The sequence below is a fragment of the Triturus cristatus genome, chromosome 4_1 (genome assembly GCF_964204655.1).
Source record: "Triturus cristatus chromosome 4_1, aTriCri1.1, whole genome shotgun sequence".
NCBI lineage: Eukaryota > Metazoa > Chordata > Amphibia > Caudata > Salamandridae > Triturus > Triturus cristatus.
Window position 1 is genome coordinate 856,772,729 of NC_140585.1, and position 25,068 is coordinate 856,797,796.

Sequence of the window (25,068 nt, forward strand, 5' to 3'; positions counted from 1 at the left end):
GCTTTTTTCCTCTTTCTTTCTTTTTTTCTCTTTCTATCTTTCTTTTTCTTGCCTTCTTCTATCTTTCTTTTCTCTTTCTTTCTTTCTTTTTTTTGCCTTCCTCTTTCTTTTTTTTCTTGTGCTTTCTTGGTTCCTTTCTTTGTTTCTTTCTTTGTTTCATTCTTTGTTTGTTTGTTTCTTTATTTTATTTTATATTTCATTCTTTCTTTCCTTCCCAAAGGGAAGAGGCTGGCGACTAATGCCAGACTGACCAGTTTTTTTAAGTCTGTGTTTGCTAATACCTTTTCATTTTACTAAAATTATGTGTATAACATGGTTACCTAAAAGGTTTTTTTTTCAGCTAGACTTCATCCATTAGTCTATGGTTCTGTCATTCACATTTTTCTCCACCCATTCAAGTGTGCATCAAGCGACAATGTGTCAGCCTACTTCGGCCATTGGGGGCAATTTGTCAGCTCACTTTAGCCATTGACTGACTTCACTATGAGTTATGGCTTGCTTCCCTTTCATGAAGAACACATCAACAAACAAAGCAGTTTTCTTCAGTGCCAGGGAGTACTATGGCAATGTGTGCTTTTTTGAGACAAAAAAACATTTTTGCCTTTAGCCAATATTTGTGTTTAGATTGATGAGGCCTGCTGCTTCCTGAACAATAATGTTTTACAAAAACAATGTCAAAGAAAAACAAGAATTGCCAAAAAGCTGGCGGCCAACACCAGACCTAAAGGATTTGCCAATGCTTATTTTAAACTTTGTATTGGTTTTCAACCAATAACATGCCATGGAGCATGTATGTTGCTCCACTCCTCATATAAGGGAGACGGGGTGCTCACTATAGTCAAGCAATATTATGCTGGCCTACAACAATGCCCATGTTACTGAACAACTTTTGATTCCTGGTGACCGTATTTCCTAGATATGTCATGGAAGTGTTAGTTATCTTTGTGCTGTCTGGGGTGAAAGTATAGCAGAATTCTTTTAGATGTGACACTGACAGGTGTCTTCCTTTAGCACTACTTACTGCTTTCAGGACCCTGTCTTATCCCACCCAACAGTCCTATATTCGTCAGCAGGGCGGATGAAAGGTTATAGGTTATGTGTGGGATAGTCGCAAATCTATCCCACAGTCTGTAAATTCAATCTACCAGGAATCTCAACAGCCCAATTAACCTAACTTTCTCACATGTAATTTTCCTTTTAATATCTTGTCTTCGTTTGCTCTTAAATGGATTTTATCACTTCCTTTATAAGTTATACAAATACATATGTAGATGGGTGTTGAGGATGATAAAGAAAATGAGGCTGATGATGAAGAGCAAGTATTAAGCAATGCAAAAAACTTGAGTCAGTTATTGCAGTTTGATATAGACACTGTGCTTTGATACAGATGGACATAGTACTAAGGTACTGACTGCTACGAAAGTCAATGCCAGCGAGTTGCAAACCTACACAAACAACTCATGGCATTGATTAACATGCTGAAACCTGTGTGATACTCACAGAAATGGAAACAACTGTTGTGTAAATGTTTTACAATAAAATGCTAGGAATGAGTGTATGCATTTACCAAACTCATCTCTGTATATATACAGAAAGCCACATTCCTATTGTCTTCTTAACAGGGCAAAACAATGACCCAAACCAGAGAACAAGGAAGAACAAAACTTGTCCTGTGGACAGCAAAAAAGAAGAAAACAGCCAGGCCCTGGAAGGTAAAAAACATATCATATGACGATTGTGTGATATTCGTCTAATTTCTTCTTTGTGCGTGAAGGTATTAAAGGATCCGTTAACTCTTGAGATGCCATAACCGACCAGCGAGAAGAATAGATATTGTAACAACTACTGTCTTTGTCACTTCTTTAAATAAGTGCCATTGATTGCTGACGCATTGTAACAAGAATGTTTTCAGCAACATTCAGAAAAACTATAGGTCTAGGGATATTCAGTACTGCCAAAAGTACATATGCGAGAGGGGGGTACACAATGTAAAGCACAGCAGCATGAAAAAGCAAAAAGAGGAGCAAAAAACCATTTTTCAATGGAACAGAAAATAATTAGTAAATCGAATGTTCTATCAATTGTGTCCATTTGGCATTAAAAGAATTAATGCTCAAACCCATAATTATCCACAATCTTGTGCATCCACTGATCCTTACTACTAGCCAACATCTAGCAATAACCACACAATTAAAGAGTTAAATACGTTGCAATATTGGCCAATTTTTAATAACTCAGAAAATTAATTTTGGGCATGAAAGCTAAGTCGCTAAATAGTCAAGCTAAGTTGTAAAAAACATATCCCTCGCTAATATTCCTGAAGGACAGACTAAAGTGCCGATATGCCAAAAGATTGTACACTCCTACTAACCATGCCTTTTATAAAACATCAAATCCTTCATTCTGTTCAGAGAACTTGGAATATTAACTAAAGCTGTTGATCCGTTTATTTATTTATTTTTATTTTTGCAGTTTTGTATAGCGCGAACAAGACCTTTACAGGTATCAGAGCGCTTTACAGTACAGAGATAACGACATAGAAAACATATGAATATCGTGAAATAGGTGAGGAAAGTAAGGATTAGCATACACTAGTATCACATAGTTACAAGGGAGAATCAAAGAGTCATGTGAATTTGGCTAGAAGAATAGATTTCACTTCTTTTTTTAAAAAGGCTGCCGATGGGTTAAGTCTTGTTTCTTGGGGCAAGGCATTCCAAATCCTGGGTGCCATACCTGAGATGGAGCGGTAGTATGTTTCCACATCGAAAAAGAGGACACTGATCTTGCTGGACTTCCCAACTATTCCTATGTCTCTCCCAGAGCTGCCGTTCCCTCCGCACCTTGCCCGATCGGGAGGGTTAGGAAACCCAATCATTCCTAAGGCAAAGGTAATTCAGCTCATGGAATATCTATCCTCCAATTTCACTATTTCCTCCGAAAATGAAGGATTTCCCACCCAGCTCAAAATCAGACTGTGAATATCTTGCTGTATCAACTCCTACCTACCTACTGCCGTAACACTTAATCCCAGCTCATCTTTGCCTGTCTGTACAGCACCCAATTGCTCATGTTGCTAGCTCTGTGCTTTGGAAATACTTCTACAGATACATTAATATTATATAATTAAAAGCTAATTCACCTGTAAAATGCTATTTATATAAGCCAATCTCAGTGACTGATAGCCTATGTTAGTCAAGAGGGTGTCTGAGAATGCCTGTGACCACTGAGGAACATCCAAAGTCTAAAAGAAAACATGGTTGTCACGAGTAAGCATGCAAACCTATTCTGGAAATGTCTTAAGACAATGCGGCTTGATTCAGGCTAAACTGCGACCTGATTGCATAGTTTCTAATTGTGTAGTGCCACAATACCTCTTTGAGCTGAACAATACACTCCACAAGTAACCACATGAATAGATAGATCAAATATTTTGTGAGTCTCTTCAGGAAGCTCAGGTAATCCTTGAATAACAGTTGTTAAAATATCAATCCATTGGGGGGGGGGGTACTTTCTATGGCCAGGGATTTGGAAACCCAAGCCAAAGTTTGACTTGGTGGTAATGGTCATGAAGCCTCTCATGAAAGGGTGTCTGGCAAATACTGTGTGCAACCTGCATGCATCTGAGTGTTGTAGAAGTCAGATTTGGTATGTGTATGTGCAGAGAAGGCTGTGCTTGTATTGTAATTGGTTACAATGTTGGAGTAATGTGCTCAATGTGTGAGGAAGCAGAGAACAAATATTTGGGCCGCTGAGCGAGTCAGTTGGGGAGGGAGCATTGACTAAGGCAGTAGCACCCGAAGCGACCTCAGCAGAGCTGAGAGACCACTTAGCCAAAGAGACAGCAGAAACATAACAACAATTGCGAAATCCAAAATACCAAACACAGGAAAGTCATCAAAATTGTAAAATAAAATACACAATATTACATTAACTATATATACACATATAGAAATGTGAAATTCAAATTAATTAATAGATAACAAAAACACTAATTACCATTTACCATAAATAGTGCAAAAAACTTCAAACTAGTCTCCAACCAACCTATGAAATTAAAGTTAAAACAGTTAACAAATAGAAACACTTTTCCAATTAACAAACAGTATAACAATATGCAAAAAAAATGCATAACAAAATGGTACCTAAAACAGAAATACAGCAGGACAGCGTCATTCTGCCGGATTGCAAGCTTACAAAAGAATACTTCACACAAAATAAGTTTGACAGTAAAAGAAAACTAATAAAATTAATAAATAAGAAAACATTATGTTAAGATAGCAAATAATTAAACCTATGCTGCATATTTATTTCTCCAAATTACAGGTGTTTCCTCTACAAGAAGAAAAAAAAGCTAAATGGAAAAGTAAATAAAGGCACACATACTAAATTACTCAAAATACAAAAAAGACCACCTTGAAAGTATGTATGGTAACCAAACCACAAAATTAAAATTAAACTAAAAATAACACTTTAAAATATTTTTAAAATGAACTAAAACACCGCTACCTAAATACCGTATAAAAAAAATAAACCACCTACAAAATGTTTCCTCTCAACAGACTGCAACACAACAAGACAAAACTGTGTCAAAAACACCAAACAGGCCTAAAAAGCAAATATCTACAGCTAAAACAAAGTAAAAACAACATACAGAATGTAAGTTCAAATGTGCACCTGCCTTGTAATATGTTTAAAATATATATAACATCACATATTGTTTTCCAGAAAATTAATGTATACTTTCTATATTTAAACACCCACAGATAAAATGCTGGATGCAGCAAAATACATTTAATTCCCAAAAATAAAGCTGTTATTTAATTATAGAGGTTACAGTTATAGTAAAGAGAGCACTACCAGTGCAAAACACCCTGGAAAAGCATCAAATATTATTCTCATCCATACTATGGCAGGGCTACCACTAAAAATGAAGTATCTGAAAGTGTTAGGGTACTTCCCAGTCCCAGTATCACTGAAATAGAATTCAGAATTATTTTACAGGACTTAAACTAGCCCAGTACAAGCTCACATGAGCCAACAGGAACAATACTTGAAAATATTATCTGAAACATTCTTGAACAAGCAACAGGACCACCTACCTGGCATACCAACCCTAACAAGTATAATAGCCAGAGCAAGTAGAACAGGAATGGAAACACTAGCAGCACCTAAAAATATGAAGATATACTCAGATTCCAGCACTTACTAATCACACATGATATCCCCAATAACAGTAAAATAAATGTATGATGCCAATAAAAATGTACTAATCTCAACATAATGGAATATCTGGATGATGGATGGCACGCCGCCACTATTCAATCAATTAAACACAGTGCTTCCCATTAGTGTATGCACTGTTACCTAAAAACTCTTAACTTTGAAATTTGAAGTTTGCTGGGGACAGTATTAACCATTTGAAAAGACATTAAAAAAATTTAACAATTCAATTGCATCTCTAAGTCAACATTCAGTGGTTTTTCTAACTAGGCTGTGTCTAAAAAATTACACAACCCTGCGTTGTAATACATGGAAAGGAGCACATATGACATACATCATTGGTTTAAGCAGAAGTCTAAAACTGTGTTAACAAGACTCAAGTGCAATAGTGCATAAAAGTTAATAAACATAAAATTCATAGCCCTGTACTGAAAACAACTGTCACCATTATTCAGTAAGGCTGCTTGGCTTGTGATCTCTTCAAATTCGTTGAGGCCTTGGTTTACTGTATCAAGTGTAGGTATCCACACACATTCACTTAAACTCAGGGGGGGCAAAGCATCTCCTCCTCTGGGATTGGAAATCATTTTTTCTACGACCCACCACCTCAGACTGTCAGCTTGGTATTCCACAGGATGAAAGTGTTCAACCAGGGAGCTTATTGTACCCCACATCTTATCCTGCTACAATGCTGAGGAGTCTAGCCTTCACCTTTTGCCATGTCTGACCAACATAGAACTTGTTACAAGGACATTTGATTATGTACACCACATCGGTGTAATTGGAATGGATAAAGTCCTTTTTTTTAATGGTCAGTTCACAGACCTTACAGTGCCCACATTTATAGTGTCCCAACAATGGGGTTAAACTGAGTTGTGATCTCGCGTCAGGGGCTCATGGGATTTTCAACAGAGAACTCACCACGTAGTCTCTTATATTCCTTCCCCTCTTGAAAGCATGTAGTGGTTTCCCATCTGAGTCCACTTCATCCACTACCACGTCCCAATATTTATTGATCACCTTTTTGCTCTCTGAAGCCTGAAATACCCGTAAATAATCCAATAGGCATTGCCTATTGAGCAGAGGTGAAAAAGAAAATGGACATCTTGTCAAATCATCTGTCCACATATTATGTTTATGTTATTTGTCATTTTCGTTGTCAGATTCACATGACCACGCTGTGTCACATTGTCACTGAGTCACTTGTATGTCACTTTTGTATAACAGCCTCGTTTGAGGCTTTAATTCTCATATTATTGCCCAACTTCGGTATATGATTATGAATATACTGAATAACTACAGACTCGTGTGTTGTGTCAATCATTTATTGAATTGTTCAAAGTTATTTGACTTACGCTGTATTCTTAAAGAAATTGTTCTTCCCATCAGAACTCACTGTAGCTTTATAATATTGTATACCCAGGTTCTGAGGGATACTGGGTAACCCCATCATTATTAATGAGTTCAAATATCAGTGGCACTGTTAAGCAACAATTTGATATCCCTTTTGGGTTTGAGAAGGCCATAGAGTGACAAGAAGGTTCAGGGGTACTCGCAACCTGAATACACTAACAACTAAACACATGCATGAATCCCACCTCCTGGATAAGTGGCCGAGTGACTATCACTCCACATTTTTCATTCTGGAAAGAAAACCCAAACACAGATGAATGTGCCATGCCAGGTAAGGGATCTTTTTTTTACATCAATGCCTCATCAATACAGCAGGGGCTACTAGGAAAAAAGCAGTAAGTTAAAAGTTGAGGATGAATACCCCAACTACCCACGTAGTCACCCAATAGAAAAACAATTTCACTCACTGGGAAAACCATTCTCTCTCTTGCATATTCTCTGAGCCCAAGCAGCCCTTACTCTGCAGTCTAAATATACCTCCTAACTTTGATTTTTTTAACTTCTAAATAGAATAGTTAGAAATGTTTGCTTCTTAATTTTTACTTCTTTTACTCTTTACTCCTTTTTCACACCGCTTTTTCGTTCACCCATTTTCAGTGGTGTAATGAAAAATGATGGCACCCCCATGCAGAATGTGAAGAGGAGGCACCGAGTCTCCCATATCTAACAAATATTTATTATTGGCCTAGGGTGGAATGGGGCCCATCTAAAAGGGTTTGGGTCCCCAGTGCCACAGAGGCTGCAGGGGCGTATGTCACACACCGTGCCTATTTTATTTATTTGTTGCACTATTATACTTGTATCTTATTCTCTTTTGGGGGTAAGTCCCATATCGATAGTTTTCCTTTTACCTCCCCTTCCTGTTTCTTTTTCATCCTGTTCATCCATCACCTTTCAGTTTCGCTCTACTTTTTCTTTCTTTTCTCACTTTTTCATTTTCTTACGTGAGAAACCTAATATACGCAGCTTTTCTTATATCTTCATTTCCCTCTTAATTTTCCTTTGCTTTTCTTTGTTTTTCTGATCATTTCCTGCCATAGTTTCCACACTGTCGAAATTTGATTTAACGAAGTAGAACTCTAGAAGTAATAAAGTGGGAAATCAAAAAGGCAAAGGGATAGAGAATTACTTTATTTTATGACAGTGTGTATCAGAAATTTTATTGTTCCTGGAGGTACGTGAAGCGCAGCGTCACTGCCCTTTTGTCCCTGTATACTTCCTGTTCCTGTTATAACTCAGGAGTAGCAAAAGCTGGGAATGGAAAGAAAAAAAAGACTTGTCCTCTGGTAGGCAGTCGATGACTTGGAGTAAATCAGCATTGACAACAGAAAGATGTCTCACAGATTCAAAAACAACTCTGCAAAATTTCCAGTAAGCATTTAAATTGAACTGCATGTACCAGGATGCAAAGGGGCGAACTGTGCTGGGAGGTAGCAGTGTGCTCCCATCCCCCTTCTGTTTCAAAAAGGCTCCCTTGAGCCACTGGGCTGACGAGCTCATGGGAGGCACCTGTGCGCCAGGGAGAGGTACAGAGACCTGAGAGTATTGTGGCAGCTTTCTCAGCAAACCCCAGAAGAATTTCTTTTTATCTCTACTGAAGAAGGATGAAATCCAGAAACACATGTGTCTAGAGATTAACAGCACTAACCTGCACCAACTTTGGTGAGACACTCTGCAAAATTTCAAGTAAGCATTTAAATTGAACTGCATGTACCAGGATGCAAAGGGGCGAACTGTGCTGGGAGGTAGCAGTGTGCTCCCATCCCCCTTCTGTTTCAAAAAGGCTCCCTTGAGCCACTGGGCTGACGAGCTCATGGGAGGCACCTGTGCGCCAGGGAGAGGTACAGAGACCTGAGAGTATTGTGGCAGCTTTCTCAGCAAACCCCAGAAGAATTTCTTTTTATCTCTACTGAAGAAGGATGAAATCCAGAAACACATGTGTCTAGAGATTAACAGCACTAACCTGCACCAACTTTGGTGAGACACTCTGCAAAATTTCAAGTAAGCATTTAAATTGAACTGCATGTACCAGGATGCACAGGGGCGAACTGTGCTGGGAGGTAGCAGTGTGCTCCCATCACCCTTCTGTTTCAAAAAGGCTCCCTTGAGCCACTGGGCTGACGAGCTCATGGGAGGCACCTGTGCGCCAGGGAGAGGTACAGAGACCTGAGAGTATTGTGGCAGCTTTCTCAGCAAACCCCAGAAGAATTTCTTTTTATCTCTACTGAAGAAGGATGAAATCTAGAAACACGTGTGTCTAGAGATTAACAGCACTAACCTGCACCAACTTTGGTGAGACACTCTGCAAAATTTCAAGTAAGCATTTAAATTGAACTGCATGTACCAGGATGCAAAGGGGCGCACTGTGCTGGGAGGTAGCAGTGTGCTCCCATCCGCCTTCTGTTTCAAAAAGGCTCCCTTGAGCCACTGGGCTGACGAGCTCATGGGAGGCACCTGTGCGCCAGGGAGAGGTACAGAGACCTGAGAGTATTGTGGCAGCTTTCTCAGCAAACCCCAGAAGAATTTCTTTTTATCTCTACTGAAGAAGGATGAAATCCAGAAACACATGTGTCTAGAGATTAACAGCACTAACCTGCACCAACTTTGGTGAGACACTCTGCAAAATTTCAAGTAAGCATTTAAATTGAACCGCATGTACCAGGATGCAAAGGGGCGAACTGTGCTGGGAGGTAGCAGTGTGCTCCCATCCCCCTTCTGTTTCAAAAAGGCTCCCTTGAGCCACTGGGCTGACGAGCTCATGGGAGGCACCTGTGCGCCAGGGAGAGGTACAGAGACCTGAGAGTATTGTGGCAGCTTTCTCAGCAAACCCCAGAAGAATTTCTTTTGATCTCTACTGAAGAAGGATGAAATCCAGAAACACATGTGTCTAGAGATTAACAGCACTAACCTGCACCAACTTTGGTGAGACACTCTGCAAAATTTCAAGTAAGCATTTAAATTGAACTGCATGTACCAGGATGCAAAGGGGCGAACTGTGCTGGGAGGTAGCAGTGTGCTCCCATCCCCCTTCTGTTTCAAAAAGGCTCCCTTGAGCCACTGGGCTGACGAGCTCATGGGAGGCACCTGTGCGCCAGGGAGAGGTACAGAGACCTGAGAGTATTGTGGCAGCTTTCTCAGCAAACCCCAGAAGAATTTCTTTTTATCTCTACTGAAGAAGGATGAAATCCAGAAACACATGTGTCTAGAGATTAACAGCACTAACCTGCACCAACTTTGCTGAGACACTCTGCAAAATTTCAAGTAAGCATTTAAATTGAACTGCATGTACCAGGATGCAAAGGGGCGAACTGTGCTGGGAGGTAGCAGTGTGCTCCCATCCCCCTTCTGTTTCAAAAAGGCTCCCTTGAGCCACTGGGCTGACGAGCTCATGGGAGGCACCTGTGCGCCAGGGAGAGGTACAGAGACCTGAGAGTATTGTGGCAGCTTTCTCAGCAAACCCCAGAAGAATTTCTTTTATCTCTACTGAAGAAGGATGAAATCCAGAAACACATGTGTCTAGAGATTAACAGCACTAACCTGCACCAACTTTGCTGAGACACTCTGCAAAATTTCAAGTAAGCATTTAAATTGAACTGCATGTACCAGGATGCAAAGGGGCGAACTGTGGTGGGAGGTAGCAGTGTGCTCCCATCCCCCTTCTGTTTCAAAAAGGCTCCCTTGAGCCACTGGGCTGACGAGCTCATGGGAGGCACCTGTGCGCCAGGGAGAGGTACAGAGACCTGAGAGTATTGTGGCAGCTTTCTCAGCAAACCCCAGAAGAATTTCTTTTTATCTCTACTGAAGAAGGATGAAATCCAGAAACACATGTGTCTAGAGATTAACAGCACTAACCTGCACCAACTTTGGTGAGACACTCTGCAAAATTTCAAGTAAGCATTTAAATTGAACTGCATGTACCAGGATGCAAAGGGGCGAACTGTGCTGGGAGGTAGCAGTGTGCTCCCATCCCCCTTCTGTTTCAAAAAGGCTCCCTTGAGCCACTGGGCTGACGAGCTCATGGGAGGCACCTGTGCGCCAGGGAGAGGTACAGAGACCTGAGAGTATTGTGGCAGCTTTCTCAGCAAACCCCAGAAGAATTTCTTTTTATCTCTACTGAAGAAGGATGAAATCCAGAAACACATGTGTCTAGAGATTAACAGCACTAACCTGCACCAACTTTGGTGAGACACTCTGCAAAATTTCAAGTAAGCATTTAAATTGAACTGCATGTACCAGGATGCAAAGGGGCGAACTGTGCTGGGAGGTAGCAGTGTGCTCCCATCCCCCTTCTGTTTCAAAAAGGCTCCCTTGAGCCACTGGGCTGACGAGCTCATGGGAGGCACCTGTGCGCCAGGGAGAGGTACAGAGACCTGAGAGTATTGTGGCAGCTTTCTCAGCAAACCCCAGAAGAATTTCTTTTTATCTCTACTGAAGAAGGATGAAATCCAGAAACACATGTGTCTAGAGATTAACAGCACTAACCTGCACCAACTTTGGTGAGACACTCTGCAAAATTTCAAGTAAGCATTTAAATTGAACTGCATGTACCAGGATGCAAAGGGGCGAACTGTGCTGGGAGGTAGCAGTGTGCTCCCATCCCCCTTCTGTTTCAAAAAGGCTCCCTTGAGCCACTGGGCTGACGAGCTCATGGGAGGCACCTGTGCGCCAGGGAGAGGTACAGAGACCTGAGAGTATTGTGGCAGCTTTCTCAGCAAACCCCAGAAGAATTTCTTTTTATCTCTACTGAAGAAGGATGAAATCCAGAAACACATGTGTCTAGAGATTAACAGCACTAACCTGCACCAACTTTGGTGAGACACTCTGCAAAATTTCAAGTAAGCATTTAAATTGAACTGCATGTACCAGGATGCAAAGGGGCGAACTGTGCTGGGAGGTAGCAGTGTGCTCCCATCCCCCTTCTGTTTCAAAAAGGCTCCCTTGAGCCACTGGGCTGACGAGCTCATGGGAGGCACCTGTGCGCCAGGGAGAGGTACAGAGACCTGAGAGTATTGTGGCAGCTTTCTCAGCAAACCCCAGAAGAATTTCTTTTTATCTCTACTGAAGAAGGATGAAATCCAGAAACACATGTGTCTAGAGATTAACAGCACTAACCTGCACCAACTTTGCTGAGACACTCTGCAAAATTTCAAGTAAGCATTTAAATTGAACTGCATGTACCAGGATGCAAAGGGGCGAACTGTGGTGGGAGGTAGCAGTGTGCTCCTATCCCCCTTCTGTTTCAAAAAGGCTCCCTTGAGCCACTGGGCTGACGAGCTCATGGGAGGCACCTGTGCGCCAGGGAGAGGTACAGAGACCTGAGAGTATTGTGGCAGCTTTCTCAGCAAACCCCAGAAGAATTTCTTTTTATCTCTACTGAAGAAGGATGAAATCCAGAAACACATGTGTCTAGAGATTAACAGCACTAACCTGCACCAACTTTGGTGAGACACTCTGCAAAATTTCAAGTAAGCATTTAAATTGAACTGCATGTACCAGGATGCAAAGGGGCGAACTGTGCTGGGAGGTAGCAGTGTGCTCCCATCCCCCTTCTGTTTCAAAAAGGCTCCCTTGAGCCACTGGGCTGACGAGCTCATGGGAGGCACCTGTGCGCCAGGGAGAGGTACAGAGACCTGAGAGTATTGTGGCAGCTTTCTCAGCAAACCCCAGAAGAATTTCTTTTTATCTCTACTGAAGAAGAATGAAATCCAGAAACACATGTGTCTAGAGATTAACAGCACTAACCTGCACCAACTTTGGTGAGACACTCTGCAAAATTTCAAGTAAGCATTTAAATTGAACTGCATGTACCAGGATGCAAAGGGGCGAACTGTGCTGGGAGGTAGCAGTGTGCTCCCATCCCCCTTCTGTTTCAAAAAGGCTCCCTTGAGCCACTGGGCTGACGAGCTCATGGGAGGCACCTGTGCGCCAGGGAGAGGTACAGAGACCTGAGAGTATTGTGGCAGCTTTCTCAGCAAACCCCAGAAGAATTTCTTTTTATCTCTACTGAAGAAGGATGAAATCCAGAAACACATGTGTCTAGAGATTAACAGCACTAACCTGCACCAACTTTGGTGAGACACTCTGCAAAATTTCAAGTAAGCATTTAAATTGAACTGCATGTACCAGGATGCAAAGGGGCGAACTGTGCTGGGAGGTAGCAGTGTGCTCCCATCCCCCTTCTGTTTCAAAAAGGCTCCCTTGAGCCACTGGGCTGACGAGCTCATGGGAGGCACCTGTGCACCAGGGAGAGGTACAGAGACCTGAGAGTATTGTGGCAGCTTTCTCAGCAAACCCCAGAAGAATTTCTTTTTATCTCTACTGAAGAAGGATGAAATCCAGAAACACATGTGTCTAGAGATTAACAGCACTAACCTGCACCAACTTTGGTGAGACACTCTGCAAAATTTCAAGTAAGCATTTAAATTGAACTGCATGTACCAGGATGCAAAGGGGCGAACTGTGCTGGGAGGTAGCAGTGTGCTCCCATCCCCCTTCTGTTTCAAAAAGGCTCCCTTGAGCCACTGGGCTGACGAGCTCATGGGAGGCACCTGTGCGCCAGGGAGAGGTACAGAGACCTGAGAGTATTGTGGCAGCTTTCTCAGCAAACCCCAGAAGAATTTCTTTTTATCTCTACTGAAGAAGGATGAAATCCAGAAACACATGTGTCTAGAGATTAACAGCACTAACCTGCACCAACTTTGCTGAGACACTCTGCAAAATTTCAAGTAAGCATTTAAATTGAACTGCATGTACCAGGATGCAAAGGGGCGAACTGTGCTGGGAGGTAGCAGTGTGCTCCCATCCCCCTTCTGTTTCAAAAACAATGTTTGTATAGATATGATTTTATAGATGTTATCAGAATATCCACCAGGAGACATAACACATGAGGAGAATACTAACGAGAGCTACAAGAGGCTGTAGTCACCTGTCAGGACATAAAACAGGGGAGGAGTCTGAACCGTGGGCTGCCAGGAGCTGCTCGTCCAGGGAAGACATGGCTTGGCAGTTCGGGCTGGACTGTTCCCATGAGGCACAGGGTCAGACTGATTTGCATATGGCCATGTCTGAACTAGGGTGGCGGAGTGAGCTAAAGAAGGATGATGGATTAAACCCAGATCAGTTGACTGGGGATGAGTGCTTGCATTGTTCAACACTCCATCCATCTTCCTCTTTGGTTTTGCTTTGTTCGCCCTAAGTTGGCAGGGTATGCCCAGACGTGGGTCCCTTGCTCACTTTGCCACTGGATTCCAGCTAGCCTGGCTGATGACGGCTGATTAGCCCGAAACCAGTCCCCGGATGCTTGTTTCCGGTCCAGGGAAGACATGGCTTGGCAGTTCGGGCTGGACTGTTCCCATGAGGCACAGGGTCAGACTGATTTGCATATGGTCATGTCTGAACTGGGGTGGCGGAGTGAGGTAAAGAATAATGATGGATTAAACCCAGATGAGTTGACTGGGGGTGAGTGCTTGCATTGTTCAACACTCCGTCCATCATCCCCTTTGGTTTTGCGCTGCTCGTGTGGACGCCAGAGAGGACGGGAACAGTGGAGGTGCATGTTGGTCACAGTCATCAGATTCCTCAGCCAACAAGGACTGATGGGAGCCATTAGTAGAGGAGGTAGGGAGGAGGCAGAGAGCTCAAATGCCATAGATGAGCAAAAAATAAACTCTTGTACTTTGGCAACTAATTCAGTATCTGAATAGGTGAGTCTTATCAGGCCCTATATAGCAGTGTTGGAGGGGCATGCCTTCAGTTGCTGAAAGCACCATATAAGCTTACCATGCTCGGTGCCAGTCCCTTGACAAAAGCTCCGCTGACTGGTTTATTTGTTTTCAGGAGCATAAGGAAGGAAGAAGCCAATGAGTGGACGTTGGCACAACTTGGTGAGATGCCATTCTGACAGTGTGGTAGGTGTGACCTGAATCAAATGCCTCAGGGGCTCTGAAAACACAATAAGAATCATTTAATAAATCGCCAAGGCTCACCAACATCAAAGTATTCTACATCAGTGGTTCTTAAACTTTTGACTTCTGTGGACCCCAATTTAACCATTTCTAGAGCCCAGGAACCCCCATAGAATCATTATTGGATTCCGGGGACCCCACGGAGACATTACTGGAAGCTGAGGACCCTGGCCTAAGCATTTTCAATGTTTTGAACCAAAAAACAATGCACAGAAATGAAGAAACAAGCATTCATCAAACAAATACATAATTATATATTTTTTTTTTTATTCCATTTTAGTGGGAAGGTTGGAGGTTTTCTAAATTCAATTGAGGCCACTCTTCATCAATACTGTATTCTGTTTGATGCACTTTGCACCGCTTCCACAAATCCATCTGAGGATGCTAACTTTATTTTTAGACTCCATTTTCAAATTCCGTTACATTTACAAAAGGTTTAAAAATTTTCAATTTTCAATTTTGCTTCTTCATTTATATACACTTTATTAATTTGTTAATATTATTTTATTTTCTAAGCAGTTGCTGACCCCCTAAGTTGGCTTCACAGACCCACATGGGTCTCTGGACCACAGGTTAAGAACCACTGTTCAACATTGTATAGCTTGTTTTGATTCATTAAAGACCATTAGCATCAGACCTACCAATGCAAACGTTAAAGACTAGTTAAACAACTGAAAGCAAATAGAGTTAGAAAACCATTTAGCAAATAGTCTCTATTTACAGCTGTATTTGCCATAAGTGAAATACTTTAGTTACTTGACCGCTATCAGCGTCAAGGTCATGCTACAGTTTGATATGTCACTTTAGACATCTTCTCAGTTATTTCTGTAAAGTGCATCATGTAGTCATATGGCAGAGTGTTTCCAAGCTCATGTACCAATCTCACCCTTTCTTCTGAAAAAGTTTCATGAGTGGGTGGCAGCTAGTACTTGGAGGCATGAACAGACAGTCAGTACTAAGGGTTTCGTTTCCAAACCACACAACCCAGAGCCACTCACTTAGGGCTCAAGTGTTTCCATCCCCTACTAAGTCCAGAGGGTCTCTCTCATGAAATGTAATGTTTCAATTTTTATATCTAATCCTCATTGTTAAATTCAACGTAGTATTTTTTCCTCTGGGGGAAGTCGCTTGTGGTATTCTTATTTTGTTTAATTTTCTTATTGCTTCTCTATCCCATTCAGAATTCAGCTCCCTAATCTTATTGTAACCTTAGGTATTTTTCTCTTCCAGGCTACTGTGCTCCAAAGTCTATAAAACATGCTACGATAAATATAACTAAGGGAAAATACCCTGTTGGGCAGGAACTGCATTACCAGTGTGACACATCATGCACAAAATGGCTGGAACTCTTTGGTGTCATGAAATGTGTTCACTGTAATGGGAAGACCTTCTGGGACAAAGCCGGCAGCGAGTGCATCAACACCGGTAAGCATGTGAGAGCACGGCAAAACACTGGTAGGAATGAGGACTCCACTGTTGCCATCACAATGCCATGATATTGTTACCTTATTCAACTTTTAGATCTGGCTTACAGTGAAGCCAAGGCTCCTGCAATGACAAAAAAAACAGCATAGAGAGAGGAGCTTTGGCTTATCCCTTTTCTGAACTTCTTCCTTGATTGAGCAGATTCGTTCAATGTATCTGATAGAGACACTGTTAACACAGACCATCAGTCAAAATACAGTAGGAATGGGCTTAGCATTATGTTACCTTGAGAGATAAAGTCTGCAGAAATGGGTTTTACATTGGGAACTATCATGCAGCTTACAGTAGGATGGGGTTTTACATCGTGAACTCTGTGGGACAGATAAAGATAGAAGGGGATTTTATATTGTGAACTCCATGGCAAGCACCATAGGGACAGGATTTACATAATTTAACACCAAGACCTTCTTACACACGTCTCTATATAGATTTCATATGCATATAATATATTATATGATATACTTTGTATGTTATAAATGTAATATGTAATACATGTATATGTATATATATATTTATAGTATGCGGTATATGTATTGGGTTGCCCGTGTGGACTGCAGTATGTGGGCAGTACCAAATTACAGGCCCACAAACGCATACTGCAGCACATGAGGGCGATTACCAACAACGACCCTGCATACCCGGTGGCATGACATTTTAAAGAGAAACACAACAACCAATTGGATCTATTAACATATTTTTTAATTGACTGTATCCCAGTGTCCAGACGAGGAGGTAACCGTGAGGCCAGGCTTCGTCTCTTGGAAACCAAATATATATTAGAGTTAGATACCAAGACTCCAAACGGACACAATTCCAGTGAAGACTTTCATGCATGCCTATAATTAAATCTAAGTGAGCAGTATGATGTATGACAAACAACAAAATATATATACAATACCGTACAAACTGGTTTTCCGCTGCCATGACATTAGGTCGCAATGACATTTTAACAGCACACGTCCTTATAAATTTTATAATCTAACACCATTTATTTATTTAGGTTTTGCACTAGCACTTTATTTTAAGTTGTTTAAACCTTTTATGATATACAAATATGCTAAGACAACAATAAATTAGAACTGTGGTGCACATTTTCAAAGAAAATGCTAAAGAAATTTATATAGCAATGTTCAATAGGATAGATCCAATATGTTGGTCTACTTGAGAGTAAGAGATGAGGCATATATAGTCAAACATCTCAAAATGCATGAAATTTGTTTTGCACATTTGAAACTGAATTGCTTTTAAATAAGGAGTTTTTTAGGATAATGAAAAATGGTATTTTATCTAAATTATTCTATTTATTTAAGCTTGGTATTTAAACATTTTTAAACAAGTTGCATCCTTATTTATGACTGCAGATTGCACATTAACAATGCAAATGCATATGCAAAGTATGTTGTTTATGTTCATGATAACATGAAATCAAGTGTGGTTACACTGTCACTTTAAATATAACATGGCAACCCCGTAGCGCGTTATGTGAACAAGGCCGTGAGGCCGAAACGCGTCACGGTGGACAAGGTGGCTGAATAAAAACAAAAGATTGCAGCACGAAGTTGTGGCCTCCCCGTCCGTTTTTCCCAGAGGAAGGGAAGTGCAAAAGCGGCGATGCGCGATATATTTATATATATTCACTGAAAAAAACATAGGTTTTACAGACGTTATAGTTAGGAATTAGCATTTAAAAAACCTTTGAAATTTACTAAAAAACCATAGGTTTCAGGGACGTTATAGTTAGTTGGACATTTGACTCATATAAAACCAGAGAAATTTGCCCGTTATAGTTAGTTGAGCTAACTATAACTCGCGCGCCCGCAATGCACTGGTGATGACGTCACATATTACATCACTCATGACATGGTCAGTGACATCACTGATGATATCACTGATGACATCTCAAATGACATCACTCATGACATCACTGATGACATCATCCATGTGATAATCTGATGCACATACTGATGCCCACTCCCACAATCAGACCAACATTCACAAAGCTTTCTAACGGCAGTTATGTGGTTCTTAATAACATGGACTGCTACGGAATGTGAGCTGGCATACCATATGTCCTTACTGTTTCAAACCGAGTAACTTCCTGTGGTAATGTCTATTCCCACCCATACAAAGTAACTCCCACAGTTCAACTTGGCCTTCAATACCTACTTTGAAAACAGATTTTATTAAACTGAGCAAGCTGAAAGCGCTTTTGTTTCAAACAGAAGTGTCCCTCACTTCTGCAAAAGTAATTTATCGACTGCAGATAGCCCGAACTTCAAGTAAAATACAGTCCCTTTTAAATACGAACCTCCCATTACACTTTGTGAATTGTTACACAATTTCAAAACATCTGAAATTTAAGCTCTGGCACACTTTTTTAACACTGTCTCCTCCGGCCTTGTCACAGGCTTTCAAACTAGTTTTGGTATAATACCAGACTTCATTCATTTTATCATCTCTGGAATAACAGGAACAGTGCCCATAATTCTGACTCTGTTTGCGGCCATCCTACTACTATTTTTGCTTGTAAAAAATGGCTGCGCTCCCTGTGGTAACAAGCATGTCCGATAGAACATGCCTCTACGTGAAGCTACATCAATACCATGAAAATATGGAACAACTTTTCGGCTGCCGGCCTCAATCTATTATCGGGGCCAGCTACAACATGACATTTATTTACACATATGCAATCTGCGTGCAGCCATCCTTTTATTGCAAAACTTGCCCATTCGACTTGCGAATGGATCTATGCCTTGCCAACATCCCAACAATCACTCCCGATATCCAGCAGGGGATGTATGACGTTACAACGCATGCTTTTACACCGCATGCCGTTACAACGCATTTTTTACACCGCAAGATCTGTTACAACGCCAGCCTTTACAACGCATGCTTTTACAACGACGTACACTAGATGGAGTGCTGACATTAGAAATGTATAATTTACTATTCTAACTCCAGTCCACGTTGCAGTAGGGAAGGTGTTTGGATAGTAAAACTACACTATTTCTAATGTTAGCACGCCATCTAGTGCATTTCGTTGTAATAGCATGCGTTGTAATGGCATGCGTTGTAACAGATTTTGCGTTGTAATAGTTTCGTTGTAATGGTAGTGCGGTGTAAAAGTTGCGTTGTAAAGGTTGTTCCCCTCCAGCAGGTAATGGAGTATCTTGAAAACCATGAACTTGATTATTCGGGAAGTGTAGCAATGGCGGGTGCAACGCAAAAAGGTATCCTGGCAGAATGGGATTTCTGGGCAGCCGCGAAAGATCTCCTGCAACGTGCGACCTTTGACAGCATCGCAGATTGCCTGCCAATTCAAATTGTCGCTCCAACATTCGAGGAATATTACTGTCCCTTCGAGGATATGAATTGGATCGCTTCACTTTTCTTACACGATGGCAACAATCGCCTCTTGGAACATTACGCATCTCAAGCCGTTGAAGAACTTCCGGACTGCAATCTGCAAGACTTGTAAGAAATTCACTTTATTTTTGGATTGATTTTTTCCAACTTTTTGTACTTTTTCCTATAAAAAATTTTCATACACTTCAATTGAACTATTTTCATATAATAACTTTCTAAGTATGTTTAGGCATTTGAACTCTGTTTTCATTATTGCCCCTTACGTCTCCAGCCTAACCAGGGATGGTTGATCTATGGCCTATGTAAATACGCTATTTACTTGCTAAATTAGCCTAAACCCGACATCCATTTTGAAACCAGGTCTATTCTTTGTGCACACGTCTCTCTCCCTGCCTGTTCTCCATGAAGCCCTTTCACGCAAATTAGCTCATCCTCAGCCTCTGCTCACGAGCTGGCGATCAAGATCAAAAAACACGGCATTGTTTAGGAACTGGTTGGCACAGTGTGGTAATCGTATCCTACCTTTATTTTCATTATACAATTTACAGTCATTCATGTCTAATAGGTATTGTTTATGTCACATGGAACTGTAACATGTAATGTGGAATTGACTGATGCAGGAGCTTAGGTTTGAATACAGCAGAAGCGGTTGGAGTTTGCCTCAGCTGGATGCCTTAGCTCTTGCAACAGTGGGTCCATTTATGGCACTTAAATAAAGACACTTTTTATATAACTTGCAGACTCCATCGCTTTATTACACACAGCAACTTTCTTAAACACACCTGCTTTCACCATTTGTCTTCTGTGGCATTGCGACATTCTGCATTATATTCTTCACAATTATTTCTTTATTCCTGCTTGCTAAAACACTCCATTTGAGTCTTCAGACCGGTAGGGGTGAGTAGTTTGCTTCCCACTCCCGCTATAGTCTAAATGCATACTAACACCACTTGCACAGCTATGCTAGAGCAGCCAGTATGCTACAGCGCCCAGAGCACATCAATTTACAGCAATCAGCTCACGGTTTCATCCCCGAGTGTACCGGCATCTCACGTCAGCACCATCTCACTCTGGGCAAAACAGCACTTTTCAAGTGGAAACGTCCTCCTACCAGGAAAGGACGAACTCACTATAGCACTCTGTGAATAGCGTAGAATACGTGTCGAGTATGTAAATTAAAGAGCTAAAAAAATTCAAACAATTACGTCCATATGAATTTATATTTGAAGATTTAATAAATTAATTTTCATTCTCAATATTACACCATCATATGATACTCCTCATATGGTAAGACACTTCGTCATCATGAAGTAAACAGAATACTGGATCACATTGACACCCCGATGCACTTCGGGTCTAAGCCCTTCGTCAGGGGGAATTCCCTAGAAAGAACAAGAACATATTTTGTCCCAGGAGCTTAAGGATGCATCACTACATACAATAGTCAGAAATCGTACGTGAAACAATCATCGAATCTCATGTGTAAATAGTGTTATGTTACTAGTGAAATAGATAAATCTAGGTATTAAAATTCCTAAGCAATCATACATGCTCAATAAACTCAAATTAGTGACAAACTGCGTGTATATATCCAAAAAAGAAGTGTCCTGAAGCTACTTCCCGAATAAAGTAACAAGGAAATCTTAAGTAATAAAGTAAATCAACACCCAAAGGCGTGAAGATGTGTGAACGCAAAAGTGGTGAATTACAATTGTGAGTGAAGTCGGTAAGCTTCATAACGTGTCCGGCTTATCAAGGTTTAGCGTGCAATAGATACGAGTGGAGGTGGTCAAAAATAAAACGTGAAAGTTCAAAATAAGACTTGTGAAAGAAGTATACCTGGTTCGGTTACCATCCTAGCGCGTAAATCATTAATGTGAACACGTACGTAAACCCGGAAGCAAAAAATATGTCGGCGATGCCGAAGCCGCTTTCACGTGATATTAGTCCAAACGCGAGTGAAATGAAAGAAATACGTTACTAGAGGGTGATCATGAAGGTTACTAGAAACCAATTATAAAATGCCCCAAAAAAAAAAAAAGGGACTAATACCATAGAGTTTGTGAAGGGGTATGTGTAAAAAAGAAAATTAGAAATAAATGACAACAGTGGGTACTAAATACAGAATCATAAATTATAAAAAAAAACAGCTGAATTCCAAATGATCATTTAACCCCTTCGAGTGTACTGAATCGAGTTTATTGATCCAAAATAATTCACGTTGCAGTAGGAAATTGTTATTATCTCTACCTGCTTTGTCAACTATTTGTTCTAACACCATGAATCTTAATTGGCTGATGTTATGGTTAGCCTCAAGAAAGTGTACCGCTATGGTGGACTTAGTATTTTTGGTCCGGATATTACTCTTATGTTCCGTGAGACGGAACTTAATTTTGCGTACTGTTTTTCCTACATATGGTAAGCCGCACGGGCACTTCAAAAGGTAAACCAGATTGCTGGAATCACAAGTAGCGTTAACTCGTAGTTGAATGGGTGATCCTGTTAAAGGATGTAACACGCTAGTACCCCTAATGATGCTATTACAGCTGCCACAATTATGACAAGGAACTGTACCTTTGTAAATTGGTGTTTGCGCAGGGGTGCTCTTGTTGAGTAATTGTAGTAAGTTATTAGTTCTTTGATAAGCAAAGATGGGAGGTAGATGGAAAATGCCTTTAAAGTCAGGCTCAGATTGAATTAATGGCCAATATTTTTTAATAATTTGTTTAATTTTGTGACTGTGAGAAGAGAATTTGGACACGAACACCATACGATTGTCAGTAGTTTCACATCTTGTCTTAAGTTTCAAAAGCTCAGATCTACTTTTAACTTCAGCACGGTCAATGGCAACCTGCAGAATAGTTTCAGGATATGCTCTCTGTCTAAATTTGTTAATCAAAAGTTTACTGTTTTCATGATACAATTCATCAGTAGATGAAATGTGTTTTATACGTAAGAGTTGTGAATAAGGTAAATGCTGCTTGAGAGATTTTTGATGAAAACTGGAGAAATGTAAAAAGTTATTGCGATCAGTGGGCTTGGAGTTTTAGGGAGAGGCCAGGGAATACACGTCGAACCAGGAGGTCAAGAAGCAAGAACACAAGATCTACCCATAGCAAAATCAATTCTCTTCTCACAGTCACAAAATTAAACAAATTATTAAAAAATATTGGCCATTAATCCAATCTGAGCCTGACTTTAACCCCTTCAGCGCTCATAACGGAACCACTCCGTCATGAGCCACGGGTGCCGTGTGCTCATGACGGAGTGGTTCCGTCATGCTGCGGCCGTTGGCCGCCGCTCCTCCCACGCTGCGCTGATTCCCCGCCTGTGCGGGCGATTAGCGCAGTGGGCGGAGTCATGACGGAACCACTCCGTCATGAGCACAGCTCAACCGTGGCTCATGACGGAGTGGCTCCATCATGAGCACAGCGCCACCGCGCTGCCCCCAAACCCCCCCCAGCGCTGCGGCGGAATTCCTGCCGCAGCCAAGGGGTTGAAGGCATTTTCCATCTACCTCCCATTTTTACTTATCAAAGAACTAATAACTTACTACAATTACTCAACAAGAGCACCCCTGCGCAAACACCAATTTACAAAGGTACAGTTCCTTGTCATAATTGTGGCAGCTGTAATAACATAATTAGGGGTACTAGCGTGTTGCATCCTTTAACAGGATCACCCATTCAACTACGAGTTAACGCTACTTGTGATTCCAGCAATCTGGTTTACCTTTTGAAGTGCCCGTGCGACTTACCATATGTAGGAAAAACAGTACGCAAAATTAAGGTCCGTCTCACGGAACATAAGAGTAATATTCGGACCAAAAATACTAAATCCAGCATAGCGGTACACTTTCTTGAGGCTAACCAGAACATCAGCCAATTAAGATTCATGGTGTTAGAACAAATAGTTGACAAAGCAGGTAGAGATAATAACAATTTCCTACTGCAACGTGAATTATTTTGAATCAATAAACGCGATTCAGTACACCCAAAGGGGTTAAATGATCGTTTGGAATTCAGCTGTTTTTTATAACTTATGATTCTGTATTTAGTACCCTCTGTTGTCATTTTAAGGCCTGTATTTATTACAAGCATGCGATTTTCTTATTTGTTACTTCTTTTTCTTATTTCTAATTTTCTTTTCTACACATACCCTTTCACAAACTCTATGGTATTATTCCCTTTTTTTGGGGGGGCATTTTATAATTTGTTTCTAGTAACCTTCACGATCACACTCTAGTAAAGTATTTCTTTTATTTCTTTTATTTCACTCGCGTCTGGACTAATATCACGTGAGAGCGGCTTCGGCATCGCCGACATATTTTTTGCTTCCGGGTTTACGTACGCGTTCACATTCATGATTTACGCGCTAGGACGGTAACCGAACCAGGTATGCTTCTTTCACAAGTCTTATTTTGAACTTTCACATTTTATTTTTGACCGACTCCACTCGTATCTATTGCCCGGTAAACGCTTGATAAGCCGGACACGTTATGAAGCTTACCGACTTCACTCACAATTGTAATTCACCACTTTTGCATTCACACATCTTCACGCCTTTGGGTGTTGATTTAATTTATTACTTAAGATTTCCTTGTTACTTTATTCAGGAAGTAGCTACAGGACACTTCTTTTTTGGATATATACACGCAGTTTGTCACTAATTTGAGTTTATTGAGAATGTATGATTGCTTAGGAATTTTAATACCTTGATTTATCTATTTCACTAGTAACATAACACTATTTACACATGAGATTCGATGATTGTTTCACGTACGATTTCTGACTATTGTATGTAGTGATGCATCCTTAAGCTGCTGGGAAAAAATATCTTCTTGTTTTTTCTAGGGAATTCCCCCTGACGAAGGGCTTAGACCCGAAATGCATCGGGGAGTCAATGTGATCCGGTATTCTGTTTACTTCACGAAGTGACTTACCATATGAGGAGCATCATATGATGCAGTAATATTGAGAATGAAAATGTATTTATTAAATCTTCAAATATAAATTCATATGGACGTAATTGTTAGAATTTTTTGAGCTCTTTAATTTACATACTCGACGCGTATTCTACGCTATTCACAGAGTGCTAAAGTGAGTTTGTCCTTTCCCGGTAGGAGGGCGTTTCCACTTGAAGATTATTATCCAAGGATCAGGAGGTGGCACTCACTAGCACCTAAGTAAAATCATTTTTGAAACTACTTTTGAGTACAAAGGATATACTCCGGAGTGCGACCATTCTATATTTTTTTGTGTCTCAAAACAGCACTTTCACACCGCTAGGGGTGAATACTTCGCTTCACACTCCCTGTATAGCACACCTTAACCACCCCACAGAGCTCACAGCGCTATAGTCTAAACGCATACTAACACCACTTGCACAGCTATGCTACAGCGGCCAGTATGCTACAGCGCCCAGAGCACATCAGTTTACAGCAATCAGCTTACGGTTTCATCCCCGAGTGTACCGGCACCTCACCTCAGCACCATCTCACTCTGGGCAAAACAGCACTTTCACACCGGTAAGGTTGAATACTTTGCTTCACACTCCCTGTATAGCACACCCTAACCACCCCACAGAGTTCACAGCCCTCCTACCCTCCTCTTTCCTA

At 41.0% G+C, this 25,068-nt stretch overlaps 1 protein-coding gene across 2 annotated transcripts in view; it reads left to right on the forward strand.

The window, feature by feature from the left end:
* LOC146855664 (uncharacterized) overlaps positions 1–25,068 on the forward strand; it is a 212,791-nt gene that overhangs the window by 61,808 nt on the left and 125,915 nt on the right. For both annotated transcript variants that reach the window (XM_085650634.1, XM_085650633.1), the window contains exons 3-4: positions 1,623–1,712; positions 15,831–16,025. In XM_085650634.1, coding sequence (XP_085506760.1) covers positions 1,623–1,712; positions 15,831–16,025 — 285 coding nt within the window. The remainder of the gene's footprint in view (positions 1–1,622; positions 1,713–15,830; positions 16,026–25,068) is intronic.